Source organism: Leopardus geoffroyi, chromosome A1 (assembly GCF_018350155.1).
Source record: "Leopardus geoffroyi isolate Oge1 chromosome A1, O.geoffroyi_Oge1_pat1.0, whole genome shotgun sequence".
Taxonomy (NCBI): domain Eukaryota; kingdom Metazoa; phylum Chordata; class Mammalia; order Carnivora; family Felidae; genus Leopardus; species Leopardus geoffroyi.
In genome coordinates this window covers 197,534,244-197,553,745 of record NC_059326.1, presented here as the reverse complement: position 1 = coordinate 197,553,745, position 19,502 = coordinate 197,534,244, and the positions used below count along the sequence as shown (strand labels likewise).

The 19,502-nt window shown below is 48.4% G+C and overlaps 1 protein-coding gene across 7 annotated transcripts in view; it reads right to left on the bottom strand.

The window, feature by feature from the left end:
- SH3TC2 (SH3 domain and tetratricopeptide repeats 2) overlaps window positions 1-19,502 on the bottom strand; it is an 87,649-nt gene that overhangs the window by 6,043 nt on the left and 62,104 nt on the right. For all 7 annotated transcript variants that reach the window (XM_045437749.1, XM_045437742.1, XM_045437719.1 and 4 more), the window contains 6 exons: window positions 14,869-15,002; window positions 12,284-12,325; window positions 10,462-12,159; window positions 10,175-10,355; window positions 2,712-2,862; window positions 532-654 (listed from right to left, as the gene is read on the bottom strand). In XM_045437749.1, the coding sequence (XP_045293705.1) occupies window positions 532-654; window positions 2,712-2,862; window positions 10,175-10,355; window positions 10,462-12,159; window positions 12,284-12,325; window positions 14,869-15,002 (2,329 nt within the window). The remainder of the gene's footprint in view (window positions 1-531; window positions 655-2,711; window positions 2,863-10,174; window positions 10,356-10,461; window positions 12,160-12,283; window positions 12,326-14,868; window positions 15,003-19,502) is intronic.

Here is a 19,502-nt window from a genome sequence, read left to right as displayed (position 1 = left end):
CAACCATTATGATTTTGACACATCTGCTTCGCATCTGCAGGATTACTTAATTACAATTATTTTTTGAGCCAACGCTCCTTCTCATCCTTTGCGATAATGAATTCATGGGTTTGATGAGCTGGTGTTACACATGTTTAATATTTTAAATGTATTTTAACGCCCACTTAATAAAAACATAGTAAAACACAAGCGTTCATCCCTGGACCAATCATCTCCCCACAGTGCCTCCAGTGGTACCCGGGAACATTCTGGTAAACACACAAGTGAGCCAGAAACCGTAAAGCACCACTCACCCAAGAGATGCAATTATTTTGGCGTGTTTTGCCAGAAAAGATAATTTATCAAGCCTAGGAATGACAGAATTTATCAACTCCTTCTTTGGGGGCTTGTGGATTGAAGAAAGGAAGATCACAGAGGCACTGAATGAGGAACGAAAGGAAAAGGAATAACAGGAAAAGAGGGGAAGGGGGCCCCAGGCCTTGTGGCCCTGGCACGTTTGTGCCAGCGCCTGGCTGGGCTGGCTGGACTTACCCGGTAATACTCCACCGCACGGTGCCTGTGGCGGGTCCCATTGAAGAACACGTCGCCCGCTTCTTCATAGAGTTTGAGAGCCAGGGAGGGCTCTTCAGACTTCAGGGCTTTCTGGATGGCTGCCTGGATGCGACAGAGACAGCTGTCAAAGGCAGAAAAGACTTCCAAACGGCCACAGGACCGGCAGGAGCGAGGTCCTGGCCACCTGGTTCAACTCTCGGTTCACATCCTCTGAACGTTGAATTGTGGTCCACACTCACGGGGCTGGTAAGAAGGCTTTGAGATTCCCTAGTCTGCCATTTCCCCATCGTGGCATGAGAGATTACTTGGGGAGCCCTTGAGATGATTTTTTAGCAGTACAGAGAAAAGCATTTTGTGTTTCAATAGTTAAGTATTTATTTTAATATGTTTTAGGAGAGATGAATAATGCATCCAAATCTGTGATTTCAGATAGCGTGATTTAGTGCAAAAAGCTCTAATTGATCAAATCGAGTTGATCTGAAGTTGAGTCAAAGAAGATAATAAAGGTACAGGCAATACATAAACATGGCCAAACCATTAACTTCATACACAAATGACTGGAGTTTGGAAAACAGCAATCTCATCCAACACCTACACTTCAGACGGAGAAACCGAGGCTCAGAAAGAATAAGGAAAACTCTCTACATTTACATAATAGTTACTGCCAAAGAAATGCTAGTGTCTTCCAGCGTGATACCCTTCCCCTGGCTCCCACGACCTCTCTATCTCCAGCCAGTGATTCCACATTGCATGTAAACAAAACGTACTGAGGAAGCTGAAGAATGTACCACAGCGTCTGCAGCCCAGCTGTGGGACCTCAGAGGGCCTGAGGTTGAGAACAACTCTGCAGAAAATCAGGTCTGGGGTGGGCCTGCGACCAGGGCTGGCCAATGGGTCCCTGGGGAAGACCTGGCAGTAATTGTTATTGCCTCGCTGCACAGAGAAACAGGTGGGGAGACGGAATCGGGGAATCGGGGGGGCTCTGCCGGCCGAGCAAATGCACATCCCAGACAGCCGCCCCTGGGCCTCATGTCCTGGAGAGTGAAAGGCAAGGCCGAATTGTCTGCTTTCTGAAAACGTTTCCAGCTCTAAAGTCCCACAGCAGGAGAGCGTGGAGGCTGAGAGTGAAGGCTTTGTGTCACACGGCCCGTGGGCAGTTTTCACAGCTTACCAGCCGTATCACCTTGGACAAGTTACTCAGCCTCATTGAGCCACATCCGTGAAATGGGAACTGGAGTAGACACTCCTGCTGTATTCGGAATGAGGGTTAAACTACAGCAGGTATGTGATGTGTTTGCACAGTGAGCATGCGCTCACTGTTAACATAACCATCATTAAGTCTCGGCGGAAGTGACTTTGTGTGGGTTTAAGTAATAAGGGGAATAAAAAGGGAGAAAAATAAGAAAAGGGAAGGAAGAAAAGCTAAATGACATGTTTCCAATGAAACAAATGACGTATACCATCATAATGTCGGCACTGTGCAGATAATAGCAATGATGATGATGATACTAATAATAAAATGCCATTTATTAAGAATTCACTAAGTCCCAAGCATTTAGTAAATGCTTGCTTTGTATATGCATTTCCTACGCAAGTGACACACATACTCCTTACCCTTAGAGATGGGGTTTACCCATGAAGAAACCGAGGCCCTGTGATGTGGCCGGTGCAGCCAGGCCAAGGTCACGCGGTCCCTACTTGATGGCTCTGTGACCGGATTCCAGCCTGTCTGTCTGCAAAGCCCCGGCCTTTCATCACTACACTGTCCCATATCTCAGGCATTAAAGGGATGCAAACAAAAAGACTGGAAGAGGACGATAACGTTAACACCCTGCACTCATCAACCTTGCCTCATATTGTCGCAAAACCCCGGAAGTCAAGGTGTGTGTTGAGATTAGCAGAGATCGATCGTGACACGACAGATGAGCGGCTCTCCTGCCACATTCTTTGAGAGCCCGCACGTCCATATGGGACTCAGGCACCGGCCCCCTGTCACCAGACCCCTCTGGGCTCCATCTTGTGTCCAGGGGACATCCTGGCGTCACCGCTCCCTCCCAGGGCTCAGCATGGACATCACCTCTCTCCAGCTGGTCGCTTTGGAGGGTACGCTGTCTCCCCAGATGACCCAAGGGGGCAGGGGAGCTCTGCAGGAGACCTACCTGTAGGTACAGCTCCACCAGATCATCTTCCTGCATGAGGTAGTAGAGTCGTCCAGCTCCGAGCCAGGCCTCGGCAGCCTTGTCTTTCGCCCCCAGGTCGATGAAGATACGCAGGCTCTCCTTGATGCAGGTGAGAGATCTCCTGAGAGACCTGGGTTGGGGGAGCGGGCAGGCATGGAACCATTAGGTGTGAGTCAAGGGCCCCCTCAAAGGGGCCTCGGAGTCACTCAGCACAGGAAGAAACTGAGGCTCTGGGAGGGAGCGACCCTCCAGATTGTCCAGGACCAGATTGTCCCTGATCGCGCGGAGAGATCAGAGGCCTGGCTCAGCTTCAAACATCTGTGTGAACTTGAGAAAGTATAGAAGCTGTCTGTGCCTTAGTGTTCCCATCTGTAAAATGGGGGTGTCATTGTACCTGCCTCCGGGGGTTATTGGGAGGATTCAGTGAGATGGTGAAGCTGGAATGCTCGGATGGAGAAACAGTGTAACAGTGATGAATATTCACAGGTTAGTTGTCAGAGTCATTGTCATGGCCCATGGCCCACATCCATCTTTTGGATGTTACACTGTAACATTTTTTGCCATAAGCACCTAACACACGGTGGATACCAAACGCATATTTATTAAATAAAAGCACGAATGAATGAGCAACAGTGGTAACTTTACATCATCAAAAAGATTTAGATGTTTTGTTTGAGAAGAAAAATCGAACAAGGGCAACAAGTCTTAAAAGGTTGGTGTTTATCGGAGGACTCGAATTATCTGGAAAATTGTCTTACATCCGAAACTCTTCCCCCGTGACAGGGACTAAAGAAGAAATGACGCACAGGCTATGTAGTGTGGCACAGACTCGGAATTCTAGAACAAGAAGGAACACGAGGCATCATCTAGATAGTATTTCTCCATTCCAGCAGCAATTATCACCCAGAAGCTTTTTAAACACACATACATAGGCAAAATGACCCCAAGGTGTTGACATGCCATGCTAGGCCTGGGACACTGTGGGAGGATTTAGTCAAGGCTCGATAGTGACTTCACTGTGTAACCTGGGTTGAAACTTGGAGATCCAGCCCAGTCCCTTATGTTATAGAGGAAACAGGCCAAGAGTGGGAAGTAATTTGCACGAGATTGCACAACACATTGGGGGAAACTCCAAGGCCAAAACTCCCTTCTCCTGAGTCCTGGCCCAGAACTCATTTCACAGCATCCACATTCCTCTGAAACTCATGGCCCTCCTGCAGCAGCATTATCTGGGAGTTTATTAAGAATACAGACTCCTAGGGGCGCCTGGGTGGCTCAGTCGGTTAAGCGTCCGACTTCACCTCAGGTCACGATCTCGCGGTCCGTGAGTTCGAGCCCCGCGTCGGGCTCTGTGCTGACCTCTCAGAGCCTGGAGCTTGTTTCAGATTCTGTGTCTCCCTCTCTCTGGCCCTCCCCCATTCATGCTCTGTCTCTCTCTGTCTCAAAAATAAATAAATAAACATTAAAAAATTTTTTTTTAAAGAATACAGACTCCTAGAGCTACCTCAGACTCACTAAGTCCAAATCATGGCAGGTGCAAGCTCCGAATCTGGATTCCTAATGAACCCAGGTGCACCCTAACACACCCTAATAACCCAGGGGTTATGTCCACGCACATCAAAATCTGAGAACAACTACTCCAAACCATAAAGATCCTTCTAGAAACACGGATCATCATCAACCAAGTGTATGCACAGTTAGGAGGTCCTCATCAAACGTGGTTACCATCTCATCATTGTGCACGGTGATGAAAACAAGCATTGCCTTTGACTAATGAGGCCCTGATTCGTGTTGGCAACGAGGCAGCTACTGGCCTTCTGGAGAAAGTGCCAGGCATTTGGCCCTTGCAACTCCTGAGAAGAAAGAACTCGGGTTTCCCCCCACTGCCCAGCTCTTGATAGGGCATTCAGGATGGGCACAGGCCACCCTCTCTCAAGTATTAGAATGTCAGACTGTGACATTCTCATGGCTGTGAGCTGAGAAGCTACACATAGTGCTGAGCTGGTCACCAGCCGGCCTGGCTGAGCTAGGATAAACGGGGGCCCCATCTTCTCTCACCCGCTCCGTACCCCCCACCCCAGACCTCAAGCAGAGTTTCCAAGACTCAAGCCCCGCTCTCCCCACTCCCACTGGAACAGTTGACGAAGACAGGACTCCTACATCTCATCCTCCTGTTCCCTCCTCTGTTTTTGTTTATTACTGTTTGCTGTCCTGGGAGACCCTTAAGCTATGGTTGTTTTCTCCAGACCCCCAGGGAGCAAGACGTGGGTTATTACAAAGAAGCCAATCGCAGAAGAGGAATGGAACTTTGCTTCTCAGACCTTTTCTCTCCGAGCTCACTATGACTGTGGATGAGCCGTCAGGATTTCTCTCCAAGAAACACCCTGCAGGGGAAGGCAGAACTTACAGAAACCTAACTGCTCACACAGCACCATCAAGGCTCCTCGTGCATACAGGGTTTCCCAGAGACCACTGCCTCCCTCCAAGACGTACACCTGATCCGTGACGCCCAGTGAAAACAAGTGCCCAAAGGTCTGAAAGTGGAAGATGGTTTCCAGCCTCCTTGGTCCTATCCTGTCACCCATCACTGCCCAGTTGTTTGCCTATGCCAGTGGCTGTGCTCCATCACTCACCTGATGAGCCACTGGCTTGGCCTGGAATGGCCGAGCATTCCAGTTCCACCAGCCACTACCTGCAGCCCCTAGGTGTGGCTTAGCTCCCAAATCAAAAGAAGTAAGGAGCCTGGCTGGTGGGACAGCATCCGATCAGCCTTGATCCCGAGCGTCATGCTCTTCCAGGCCACCTATTGCCAAGGCTTTGCCTGGGTATCTCTCCTCCTCTCCAATCTTGAGTCCTCTGTTTCCCATTTTTCCTGCCCCTGAAGTTCATTCTCTACAGCTGAGTTCTTGTTCCTTCCTTCCCACCTGGACATCAGCCATGAACTTGTGGCCAAGTGACTCTCATGCACCTGCATTCCCAGACTTCCTCTTTCCATCCCCTGCTGGGGCTTTCCAGATCCCTGCCCTGCCTGAAGGAGTGTCTGACCTCTGGCCCAGCCTCCACTCATTGGTCCTGCCCTGTTTCCACAATAAGACCGGCCACTCACCGAGGGTTGACCCATGCCAGGTGTTGGGATATGAATTTTAATGCCCATTCTGTCATTTAAACCTCAGAAACATTAAGCCATGAGGGATCTTAGCCCATTGTGCAAATAAAGAAACTCAGAGGGTTTTTTTTTTTTTAATTTGTCCAAGTTGGCACTGTTCATTTCTAAAGCTTTAGGTTGAGCCCTCTGCTGTTTGGTCTTGTAATATGTGACAGTAATCATTCCCTGACATTTGTTGAGCACCTGACATGCCTTATCTCACTTAATCATCAAAACAGCCCTACGCAGCTAGTCCCGGTATTATATCCACTTTACGAATAGGGAAAAATAAGGCTCAGAAAGGGTAAGTGACAGGGACCAGGTAATAGACATTGTTTAAACCAGAGTCTAACCCTGACAATCTGACTCCAGAACCCCACACACACCCTCAAGCAGCGCTCAGTCTCGGGCTCAGAAATCAGCACATGGGAGGGCTTCTGCTTTTTTTTTTTTTTTAACTCCTTTAACAACCTAGAAGTTTGGGAAGAGCGTAAGCTACTTCCAGCCTCAAGCAAGGTTTCCTCACCTGCCAAAGTAGGGGTGGTGATGTACGTCCCAGCCTCGTGATCACATGACACGTCAGTGAGAGCAGTGCCTCCCTCGTTCAGGGTTACAGAAATGTTAGTGGTTGGTTGTATTAGTTACACCGAAAACCATATGACGAAGCGTTTCTTTGTTCATTCCACAGGAGTAAGAAGCATAAGAATAAGAATAAGGACTTCCGGCAACTGTTCTATCCACATGCAAAGAATTACTTCGTGAAGACTTGTTGCATACAGGCATGTCTTCTTTCTAAAAATAACATGCACATCCTTGGCGGCCCTTACCACAATTTATAGGATACCTTCGGCAAACATGTATGTGAATATTGTCAATATCTTGAACTATAAGCATCGTGAGCTCAGGGACTATAGCTCTCTGTCAGGTTTTTGGGCTATCATAAACGCCCAGTGAACATTTGTCGGCTGGGTTCAATAGAGCCTCAAAATTCCCATGGATCCCACCTGGTTCAGTACAAGGCACAGTCTATACTATGTCACCTGAAGACAGAAAACAAGGTGCCCAAGGGCCCTGCCCACTGAGAGACTGGAATCACTAGGTCTTGTAGCTGTCACCCTGGAGGCAGAGATAGCAAGACCCTGAGAGTCCTGGACAAAGGGACAGCAAAGTATTCCAAGGCAAACACCCAAAGGCTGGGCCGCAGCTTTCTCCGTCTGTATGCCCTCACCTACCATCCTCCACCTCTAAACCCTAGAGAAAACCTTTCAAATAGGAGGAATTGACATGAGTAGAAAGGGAGCATGAGGCAGTGAAACCGCCATAAATGGAGGAATCCGGGATCTCAGCTACTACCGGTGAAACCACGTGGGTCAGCAGCCAGGACTCTCTGGAGCAGGCAGGGGTCAGACCAGATGAACAGTGAGGCCCTGCTCATCCATACAACTCCTGGAGCCTTCACGCTATAGCCATCCACGCTAACAGTTTATCTGGGGGGGAAATTGCTGACCGAACAGGCAGAATACATACAGAGTAGTTACGAATATGGACTCTAGACCGGGGGTTGGCACACTATGGCTCATGAGCCAAAGCAGCCTTCTCCTGCTTTTGTAAACCAAATCTCAGTGAACCCAGCCGCACTCCCTCCCACACGTAGTCTATGGCTGTTTTCACAAGGCAATGCAACCTCAGCGTCGTCGTGACCGGGACCACATGGCCACCACGCCTAAAACATTTCCTGTCTGACCTTTAACAAAAAGTTTGCCAACCCCTGTGCTAGACTCAACCTGGGTATCAACCCCGAATGCACAGCTTCAAATTACTTGGCTTCCTTCGTTCTCAGTTCCCACAGGTCTTTGTGGATATTTGTGCAGTTATCCTGAGATTACACGTATCTTGGTAAACGCTGCATGCTCACCGTGAAGGCCTTTAGCTACTATTCCGGCCACCATTTTCATTACGGCTGCCCGCTGTGCCAGTCCGGAGGCCCTCCCCACCCCAGCCCACCTCCGCATCCCCTCCTAGGGGACAGGCTGAAGGCCTCTCTCTCCCTTACTACCCATATCCACTTGAGCACCAAACTTCATCAAACGTACACAGTGTCTTCCAGATGGGTCCCCCCTTCCCACTGCTACCGCAATCCCCACGGCCCCAAATGCTATTCTCTTCCCCTCCTCCGCTTTCCAAAATCTTACCAATCCCTTAAGACCTTTTTCACACGCTACCACCGTCATGAAGTCTTCCCCAACCCTCCTCTTCTTTCCCTCCAAACCCTCCCCTGCAGATGCCTGCTATCCTCACCCAGGAACCCTTCCTGCCTTTGAGCGTCGTGAGTACGGAAATCCCACAGGGAAGAGTTTCGTGGAAGAACTCTGTCCATACATCAAGACCCACTTAATAAGAGCCTCCCAGAAACAAGTGCCAGAAAAGCATTTGCTCCAACAGACACATTTGTTTATTTTTTTTAATCAGACAATGAGAACCTCCTGTGGCTTTCCCCTTTTTCCCTCAGTTACCAGGAAGCTTAGAGCTAAATTACAGTAACCACCTCAAGGTGTATGCAAATACCTGTTTCTCTGTGTCTGTTAAGCGCCTTGCAGGAGTAGGTAATTTATACCTGCTAAATAAATATAGCATTGTAGCACGTTCTCCTTGACGAACTGAGATTTCTGCAAAGGGATGATGACCTTATGTTTGCAGGGGTTTCCTCTGACACCTAAGGCACTTCCTAAATTTCTTCGTATCACTCACATTAGTGGTAAAGCAGAAGAAAGGGAGTTGTACAGATCAGAATCTCAGAGATTAGAATTCTAGAATATGAGGATTAAAAGATCCCCATCCGGATCAACTTCCAGAATGACAGAATGAGGACTGCCAAAAATCCACTCCTCACTAAAAGGACATTCATGGGGCGTCCTGGAATGGAAGCGGTGTCGCTCTGGGCCACACCTCCTGTCCCCTCACACGCTGCAAGGATCCAAACCTCCCGTCCTAGAACTGAAGGCAAAGATGGCGGGAGGTTTAGAGGACACCCGATTCTTGCAAGAGAGGAAAAGGGTGAGAGAGAGGGAGACAGAGGGAGGGGAACAGAGAGAGGTTATTATCTGACTATTAGTGATCTGGCTGCCCTGATGCCCCAGGTTGCCACGTTGCCCAGAGAAGCAACGTTTGTCATTCAATTAGCTTCTCCCCAACCACCTCTCTCTCTGCTCAACACTGGCAATTATCCCTGCTGTATTTTAGATGTCATTCATAATTATGAGTACAACGCCACACTGCTAATCTGTTGCAAAATGAAGTCAGATCTCTTGCAAACCATGCAGAATGTAATGGAATCAATTAAAGGCCTGCTGGGAAGCAGAACAGCCGGCCACACCGCTGGTGAATGAGGAGTAGGCCGATTGGACCCAGTGTGGACGTGAGAGAAGAGAAAACCAGCAGAAGATAGCAGGATGCTTCACGTGAGAATGATTCAAAGGTCAAGGGGTTAAAAGAAGCTTTGGGGTAAAACAGTTAAGGTTTGGTGTATTTTTGCAAAGAGGAGGCTTTTTAAGAGAGGGCTGAAAAGTCAGTCGCAAAACAAAGGATATTCCATCGTGCTGTTATGCAATCTTGTGCACACAATTGAGCTAAAAGTCAACAGTTCTTTTGCTGTTTATTCTATGACTTATTGCATGGTTGCAATTCTAACCTAAGTCTCTTAACTAAAAGGTGAAAATAAACGTAGGTCCATCACTTCCAGATGCATTTTAAAGGTAAGGTTGCAAATCAAATGTTTTTACTGTCAAATATTACCCACCCGCCCCCCACCAGTGGATTGACTTACTTTGTGTCCTTTCTCTATTACCCATTGTCCACAGGTAACCAAGACCTCCTGAGGGGTCCAGTCCTGTATCACTGCCACCTCTCTAAATTAGGCCCCCTTGGGGCACCCGGGTGGCTCCGTCGGTCAAGCCTCGGACTTCGGCTCAGGTCATAATCTCACGGTTTGTGAGTTTGAGCCTTGCCTCGGGCTCTATGCTGACAGCTCGGAGCCTGGAGCCTGCTTCGGATTCTGTCTCCCTCTCTCTCTGCCCTTCCCCTGTTGTCTGTGTCTTAAAATAAATAGGTAAACTTTTTTTTTTTTTAATAGTATAAGGTCTATGCCACCGTTCTCATCTTTGATGAGGAGGCTGAGGTACAGAGAAATTAGAGAACTTGTTCGAATGTGCATGTGAACTTCACATCCTGAGGAAAAGAGTGCTGCTTCTCCTCAAGGAAGGTAAGCTGTTTCCAGGACTGTCCCCGAGCCCAGACTCACCTGGCCGTGTTCAGGTTCCGATAGAGCTGCCCGAGGGACTCCAACAGCCTCCCCTCCATCTCTCGGTCCCTGAGTTGCTGAGCTAGGGCCAGCCAATGCTCATGGTAGGTGATGCATGCCTCGGGGTTTGGGGAAACAGAGCTGTAGAAATGGCAGAGGGATTTGGTGACCTGAAGCTGACCTGAACATAAAGCAGGGACATGGATGAGATCACTTGAGATAGGACGAGGGCAAAACGTGATCGCACACTTTTCTCTGAAGCGTGCAACAGCGTGGGACATACTCACTCTTTAGGTGCCGATGCCTTAAGCCCAACAGCAATGCCATTTCGTAACAAAGGCGGCCACTGGCCAGCTGACGTCCAGACACCAGGACTTGGGCCAACCAGAGAAGCACCTGTACTAATTCCATGTCTGTCTCCACGCTGGTCTGGAGTTCAGAATAGAGTCGGACGGCCCGCAGGAGATAGTCCTTGGCTGGTTGCCGAGCCCAGGACTTGAGAGTCAGGTGGCCAAGATTGGCCAAAGTCACCGCCTGGTTACGCACGTTCCCCATTTCCTGAGCTCTGTTCAAAGCCCGGAGATAGTTCTTGGCTGCCCTGTTCACCCGGCCTTCACCTTGAAGTGCAAGGCCCAGGAGGTTATGGACCACCCCCTTTTGGGTGATGCTCTCCATCTCCTTCTGAGAGTATAGCAGCGGCTCAAGAATGTCCAACGCCTTCTTTGCCTGGCTGGCTACGAGATAAGCCCACGCCAGGCACAGGGAAGACTCGAAGGCCTCCTGCTCACCCAGCAGCTGCCCTAGCACCAAGGCCTGGCTCAGGTAGTGGATGGCGCCATCAGGAGACCTGTGTTGGAGGTACACTTTGGACAGGATGAGACACAGGGCCCTCTGGGTGCTCCGACTGGCCTGCTCTTCACAGGCAACCAGCGCCTGCCTGAGTGCTGGGCAGGCCAGGGCAGAAACTTCACCCCAGCTTAAAGAGGGAACTCCAAGGAGCTTGGCGGTGTTCTGGAGAACCAGGTAGACCTGCCAAATTGGAAGGGACATCCCTTGGGCACTCTGGGTACCACGTTGCTGGACAGAGGCCACCGCAAGGTGTGGAAGGTATTTCTTGTCGTACAGAAAACTCAAGATGGTGGCCACGGCATCCAGGTCAGGAGGGTGTCCAGAGAGGAGTTGCAGACGCTCGGCAAAGGGCAGGACCTCCTCATGCCGGCCTAAGTCCAGGAGCAATCGGATGGCCAGGAAGCAGGCCCTGGCCTCCAGGACACAGCTGCCAGCCACAATCCCCTGGCGTAGCACATAGGCCACAACGTCAAGCTCATTCTTGGTGCTGGACTCACGGTCAGGCAGGCAGGCCAACAGGGCACCTGCCTTTTCTAGCAGGGCTGAGCCTTTATGCCTCAGCCTCTGCCTCAGGTAGATGGCAGCCAGATTGATGTACAGAGCAGCCACCAAGGATAGGTCCTCAAATGCCCCATCGAGGATGTACATAGCCTCCTCAAAGTACACCCTGGCCTGAGAGAGTTTGACCCTCCTGACGCTCAGCCGGCCCAGGAGGAAGCAGAGCCGGGCATGGGCCCAGGTCATGTGGTTCCTCTTGGCCCACTTCCTTGAGGCCTCCAGGTAGGCCACAAGTTCGTCCTCCTCAGAGAAGCTGTAAAAGGAAGACGTGAGGAAAGAGAAGGAGGAGTCGTAGAGGCTCCTAAAGTGGTCAGCGTAGCCCTCGTGATCCAGAAACGCCAGCATGGGGGCGAAATTCTCAGCCTCCTCCTCTTCCTGACCAGTGTTTAGGTCCACGAGCAGTTCTGGGTCATCGAGGTCATCAGGCTCTGGCAAGTGATAGCTGTCTGAGGCTGCTGAGAGGAGCTCCTCCTCCAGGCTGGAGTCCTCGGAACTGCTAGACTGTCTGGAGCCCACGGCCTGATGCTCCTCCCAGGCTCTACCAGTCCTGGCCTCCTTGAAGACTTCAGGCTGGGACGCTGTAAGGGACAGGCAGAGGTGGGCAACCCTAAGCACGTGCCACTGTGGTGGCCAGCTCCTGGCAAGAGGGGAGGAGGCTGTTCTGAAGGACCGGAGGTCAGGTTCGGCACGATCTCTACTCACCACTTAGATCGTTTGGAAGATTCTGGATGGATTCAAACCCACCTGGATGGAAAGGAAAGACAGACCTGGTGTTAGGTCAGAATAGGCCACCATGCCTAGGCCTGCAGGTATATACCCCAGACCCGTGGTCCCCTCAGGACCCTTTGTGTTTAAATTTCTCTAAGAAACTGGGAAGAATCTTCTCCTTTATCATCAGCTTAAGAGCTGTAGGGACCTGGAGAGCATCTTGTTTAAGCCACTCACTTCACGGTTGGGCACGGAGGTAGAAATAAGACCCAGAGCCAGAAAACAAAAGTGGAGAAGCTAGAAACACGAGCTCTCTTCTAGGAGGTGGGGGAAAGGGGATGACAAAATCTAAAGGCCCAAATCTCCCAGGCAGATGACAACAGAGCCATGATCAAAACTCCCAAGCATGGTGCGCTTTGTGGCCTGTAGCATCATGCCACGTGGACACCCTTCCTTCTTCCTTCCTCCGTCCGTTCGTCGTTCATCTTCTCGACAGTCATTGATCCAGTATGTACAATGGGACACGGGACTAGGTGACCGAGGGTGACTAACGAAGCAACTAGAGTGAAGAGGCCACTGAGTGTCCTGGTTTTGGTCCTCAAGTGACTTCATGGGATGAGGGAGAAGGAACCGTCTTGAGCACAGCATTTAGATATTTTGAGTCTGAGGTACTCGCAGGGGCTCTAGGCTGAGAGTGAAGTAGATCTGTAGCCAAAGAAAAAAGTTGAGACTTGCAAATACAGATCGAGGACCCACAGCCCATCCCAAGGAACGGGCCCAGGTCCTAGGAGAAGTGTTCGGACAAGAAAGCAAAGCAGCTGGGGGAGGGGGGTTTGTGAATGAGCCAGAGAAACACCAGCATCTCCCGGCAGGTGGGAGGCAGTGAAGGAGACTGGAAAGGCACAGTCCGAGGGAAAAGAGACACAGAGACCAAGGTGCCTGTGGGACCATCGCCTGACATCACAAAAGTGGAAGGAGGCTAGTCGAGAACCAAGAAGCCATCTCGAGTTTGGCAGCAAAGAACTTAACTCTCTTAGCAAAAGCAGTCATGGTACGACTGTGGAAGCGAAGACCAGGTTCGTCTCCATGGGACCGGGGCTTCTGGAAATAAGATTCTAACTCTTCCTGGCAGAGAAACAACAGCTGCCTGTGCCCTCACTCTGCGCTCTCCAATGAACTTTGAGGACAGCAGGCCCTTCACCAAGTCAAGCTTCTGCCAACCACTCTCTGTGAGAGTCGTTGTACGTAACTTGAGATCTGTAAGCTCTGAAGGGTAGAAGGCCCCATGGCCAAATGTGGGAGAGATAGGGAACCGGGCTCTGGAGAGTTACCGTTGTGCCCTGGCCCTCCCTGACGTTGAGAGCACATGAGAGTCTCACTGCAGCCATATCTCTCCAGGCCAGGGCCACCAAGAGCACAAATGGTGCGTGAGTTGCAAAAAGATGCCCCCTCTGGGAGGAAGAAGTACCCAGAGGCACTCCTTCCTGGGGCACAGGACTTGAGGAAGCTGGAATTTACCAACAGGATGCCCCTCTGCTGGTTGCCTTGGTGACAGTGGAAACCTTTATAACCACTAGGCTCTGCCCTGCATCCAACAGAGAGGCAGTCTCGCTCTTCAGATAGGAGGCAATCGGCTACCTGGGACCTGCTCCTAGATCTCTCCCAGTCATTGGATCAACGGTTGGTAGATCCCTTAGATCCAAGTCTGTGGCCTGCCCCTGCTGAAGGCAGACCCAAAGTAGTCTTGGATTGTCGGACCTCAGCAACCCCTGCCAGACAACGTCCACAGCTTCAGCTTCCTGGTCCAGCCTGGTAGGGGGTGTGACCTGTTTGTGGCAAGAAAGTTCTGCCAGGGCTGATGCAGATGCCTGGGCTAGGTGCTCCTCACAAGTGCTCCTTGTGCATGGCGAAAGATTCTAATGCCCACCTCTGCTCCAGGGAGCGGGCCTGTGTGTTCCCTCGGCAGATTCTCTGTCCTGGGCCCATGAACTGTGCCCCATCTGATCTGGCCACACAGGGGTGGACACAATATCACCATCACTGAAGAGATGGGAGAACCACTCAAACCACTCAAACCACGGTCAAAGGGTGAACGTCCTTCCTGACACAGAGCAGCGGGCCTTTCCAAAATAAGGAAAAGGAGTGGCAGTCGTTCGCTCAATCAGTCATGCAGAAACTGATGAAAACTGCCAGCACTGAGGTGCCTCCCCCACCCAAAGCCAATACACCCCGACAGACGAATGTCATTCTGTGTTGGGGCCAGTGTGGTAGAGGAGGGAGGGTCCTGACTAGAAAATGGGGAAAGGCGGTTCTTGGCCTGGCTCAGGCACAAATTCACCAGGAACTCAATTTCCACTCTATAAAATGAGAGGAGAAATCACCTCTTAGAACCTGTAACCTTCTACAGTCCTGCCTTCATCATTGGGGACCTAGACCCCCTTCAGCCCTAGGGGAAGAGACCTCAGTCTCAACTCAGGCAGTTTTCTTCTCCAAGATTAGAATGGAAGGCTCAATCTGGTTGACCTCGCATGCTATCGCTGAGCTGCGCTTTCAAAGGGGTCTGAGGAGCAAATACTCACTAAGCCGGTAGACAGACGCTATGTCAGTATGAGCAAGGGTGTGGAGGAAGCTGGCACACTCAGCTTTCCTGTCACTTCCCAGGACCCACAGAGAGCATCTTTCCTCATCGCTGAAAAAGGCGGAGCTCTTGTTCCTGCATTGAGACAAAAGACATGGATGTTGATCGGTGCCAGGCCCCAGACGCAACCATTCTCTCTCCAGCCCAGGATATAGCGAAGGCCACAGAGAAACCGCCAACTCGCTTGCCATAGCTGAAATCACACTCCTCAGCTCATGGTTGCATAAGGTATTTGCCTCTCCTGCCAAGGAAGAAAAGCTATCAGCACCCCACTCGTGAAGAGATGAGCTATGCTGCTGCTGAGCAGGTCGAAGTGGAGACAAAAACACCCCTCCTGTTGAAACTCCATCTCTCAAGAAAAACAAAGGCCCTTCTCTCGACCCCTCCCCTTTCTTGGAGACCACCCGGTGCCCATTTTTAATGGAAAGAGGAATTTCTTGCCCCCAAAGGGAAGGGTTGAAAAGGGACCGTTAAGAGATATTTCTTTGTCAGGGATGGGTGGCACAATCTAGAGGAGCGACGAAGAAAGTTTGACTATGGTCAGAAGGGACTTTTCACAACTGCTGCCATCTCATCTCACGACACAGAACAAAAGCACTATGTGGCATTCAGAGAGTGGATGGGAAGTGGGGAGAAGGAAGGTCAAGGGCGGCAAGAAGCGACGGCAGATAATAGAGATCCTTATACTTGCTGTGCTGTATAAACTCGTTGCTAAAACCAATTTGCTTGCTAGAAATTCGCCAACGAATCAAAGAATGTGGAAACTAGAAGTGCTTTGGAAGGAATTCAATCCAGAATCTACCTGAACAATTTTTAAGATCTCTTTCAGGTCTAAATCAGGCTGCGTTTTTTTAAACCTCAGAATCCATTTTTTTAAACAAAAATAACTTGGAAGGCCCGAGAGTTAATAACGGCTACTAGTTGGGGGGCGGGGAGCTTATCGTGAATCAGACCGTCTGAGCTCATATAGTCTACCCAATTGCCCTCTGAGGCAGGAGCTATTCTTATCACTTTTTGCACAGGATGACACTGACACACAGAAAAATAAAGTTGGTGGTTAGGAAGTGGTACAGCAGGGTGTAAAAAGAGCTTCTCTAGTTCAGGCTGAATTGAGGGAGGGGCAGGGATGAGAGTGCTGTGGTCTGCCACCTACATTTGTCCCCAGAACTCAGGTCAACCCGGTGATGAGAAGGCCAGGAGCTAACGTGAACGGCTCAAGGTGGCACCACCCGTTCGTGGCAGAACGGGCACGAAAGCTCTGTCCCGACACCGGGCCCGGGACTCTTTCCATGACACTTACTGACTCCGCACCTCTCTGGCCTGACTTCCAGATTCTCCCAGACCATGAGAGCAGCCATCCTCAAAAGAGCACCTAGCTGAAATCTACAACTAAACTTAGCTGAGATGAAAAAAAAAAAAAAAAAAAAATTCTAGGATTTCAAATCTCTGTAGAACCCTTACATTTTACGCAGCATTTCCTGAACTCGCGATTTCATTTAGCGACATGCTCAGAATGACACAGCTAGAAAGTGGTCAAGCTGAGACAGAAACTGTGATCTTCTGCCTGTGTGCCTGTTGCCTCATAGCTGATCTGCTAATGGCCTGAGTCCCAGCTATTTAGAAAGAGTCCAAGACGCCTCACAAATTACATTAGGGTTTCCCTGGCATGGAAATTGGGTTAGAATGGTAGGACTTCTAGAAATAGGGCAGGCTGAGCTGCTCCACAGGGGGCTACTCTCACCCACATACACAGACAAATCCTAGATAAAACGTGACGTGGATGAATATTCTCATACATTCTTTAACCTGAAAGGAAGCAAAGGAAATAAATGCCTGGGAGCCAGAAACAAAAGGAGAAACCAAAGTCAAGTTGAGAAGCCAGAGCAGATGGCCCAGAGACCCCAGGGGTTCTCAGCTGGGATACTGGCCCTCAGAGTTGGGGCTCACCTTATAAAGCCACACAGGGGCAGGAGATGTGACTTTGGGTCTATGTGAAGCCGGGAAGCTGAATTGAGCTCCCTCCATAGCTTTGAGCTCCCTTTGAGCCTGAAGTCTGGAGGAACTACAACTTCTGTAAAGAGGAGATGGGAAAACTTGCCTGCCAACAACACACTTTCCATCTGTGTGAGTCTCTGGAAAAAATCAAACACCTGGACTCACACCATTAGAAGGTGTGGGCTCTGAATTACACTGTACAACGGAGGTATCAGAGTCAGAGAACTTCACATTGAAAAACCAGCTCTGGACCTTGAGTTTCCTCGAGTTCCTAAGTTTTCAAGGAAAACAAATGCCAAAACTGCTCTGCGGGGATGTTTTCTTCAGTCCAGCTTCATGCAGAGACCGTGTTTTAAAATGTTGGGAATTCGTTCACGTAACCAAAAATACAAACGCGAGGAAAGGAGCCACGGACAATGAGTGCCAGCAGGTGCACAAATAGGTAAATGAACACTACAAAAGCTAGAAATAGCAACAACCTAAAGAGTAATTTATAATAGGCATGGTTAACATGATAAAATAAAAGACTGAATAGAAGCTACAGAGAAAATATGAACCTGGTCAGTAGAAACAAGTATGTGTGAAAAATAGCAAAATACAAATTCTAGACATGAAAATAAAGGCACGGACACTTAGGACGACACGGGTTGAGTTAAACGGCAGGTTTAGTCTCAGCAGAGGAGAGAATTAGTGAAACTGAAGACGGTTCTGAGGAAATCACCCAGAATGTACCTAGAAGAACAAAAAGATGAAAAATGGAAAAGAACCGATTAAGCGAGATTGAGGATAGAATGGCAAGTCCAACATACCTCTGATAGGAATATTCCGGAAGAGAGACTAAAAAGAATGAGAGAGAGGCAATATTCAAAGGGAGAATGACTGAGAATTTTCCAGAATTGAAGAAAGACATGAGTCTTCAAATTGAGGAAGTACACCACGTCCTAAGCAAAATAAATAAAAATAATAAAAATTTTAACATGACTTCCGTTTCTTTAGGGTTATTGGTCTTTTCATGTTTCCTGTTTCTCCTAATCCTTCTTTCTGGGTTCAACGATCTATTACTTGACTGTTCGATTTACAGGATGAAAGTTAAACAGAAAAGATAAGAGCATAAATTAACGAAATAAAAACAAATAAAGTAGAAGAAAACAATAAAGGTAAACGTGAAATGAGTGAAATAGAAAACAGAGAAACAATAAAGATGGTCAACATCAGAAAAATTGTTTCTGAGGATTAATAAAATGGACAAAACCCTGGCAAAACAGATTTGAAATTTTATATTAATAGTTATTTTCCCCTCCACTTTGAAGGCTATTCCATACTCGGCTAAATTATCATTCACAAGTATATTTTAAGTATATTTAAGACAAACAAGGACTGAAGACTGAGAGTAGTTACAACTCACAGATCTCCAATGAAATAACTACTAAAAGATACATGATGTGAACAAGGGAGTGGACACCTTGCGATAAATATGTAACAGAAAAATCACATCTAGGTATATCATAGTACAAAACATTAGTAAGAATAACCTTTAAAAAATGAGAAAAAAAGGTGCCTACCTGCCAAGAAATGGCTGTGAGATTAACAGCAAAAATAGATGCCACAAGAAATGGAATTATAGGGACACCTGGGTGGCTCAGTCAGTTAAGTGTCTGACTTCGGCTCAGGTCATGATCTCACGGTTCGTGTTTGAGCCCCAAGTTGGGCTCTAGGCTGACAGCTCAGAGCCTGGAAACTGCTTCAGATTCTGTGTCTCCCTCTCTTTCTGCCTCTCCCCCACTCATACTCTGTCTCTCTCACAAAAATAAATAAATATTTTTTAAAAATTCTTTAATAAAAAAAAGGCAGAGATAAACAATATCAAGTATAAAAAAGGGGATGTAAAGCAACAGAATTTTTCAAACTTCTAATACTATGAAATACTGGCTTTACTCTTACGTTCTTTTATCTGATACCGAGTGCGTTAATTTTTCGGTTTTGCTTATTTTTTAATCTACACATTTCAATGTATACATTTCCTTTAAGTAACACTTTGGTGAAATGAACTATATCTACTATAATGTGAATATCCTAAATTTACCCTATCAACTGAAAAAAAGGCCAGTTACAGAAAAAAAACCATTGATATACATTTTTAAATACACAAAACTCTAGTATGTTGTTGTTGTTTTTGCAAGTGAACATCTATTCCTAAAATGTATCCGAATAAGGACTGGAAGGATACATATCAAATTCAAATAGAGTCTGCCCCTGGGGTAAGAAATCAGGACCAGAAGGCAAAAGTCAGAAGGAGTAAAAAGGGTCTTCAGTTATATCTAAAGACATTTTTCCCTCAACACACACACACACACACACACACACACACACACACACACACCCCAAATACTCTTTAAAAACACAAAATCAAAAGAAAAGAATGGTCTGGCATTCTGTCACCATCAGAAGCTTTTAAATCTCTAAAGGCACTCTGGCCAAAACAAATACCATGTCTATTTAGACAGAATGCCTGCACCCACGTTTTAAGAACTGGTTTTCCAGCTGCTGTTGCTGTGAAACTAGGTAGCTGATAGTGAAATA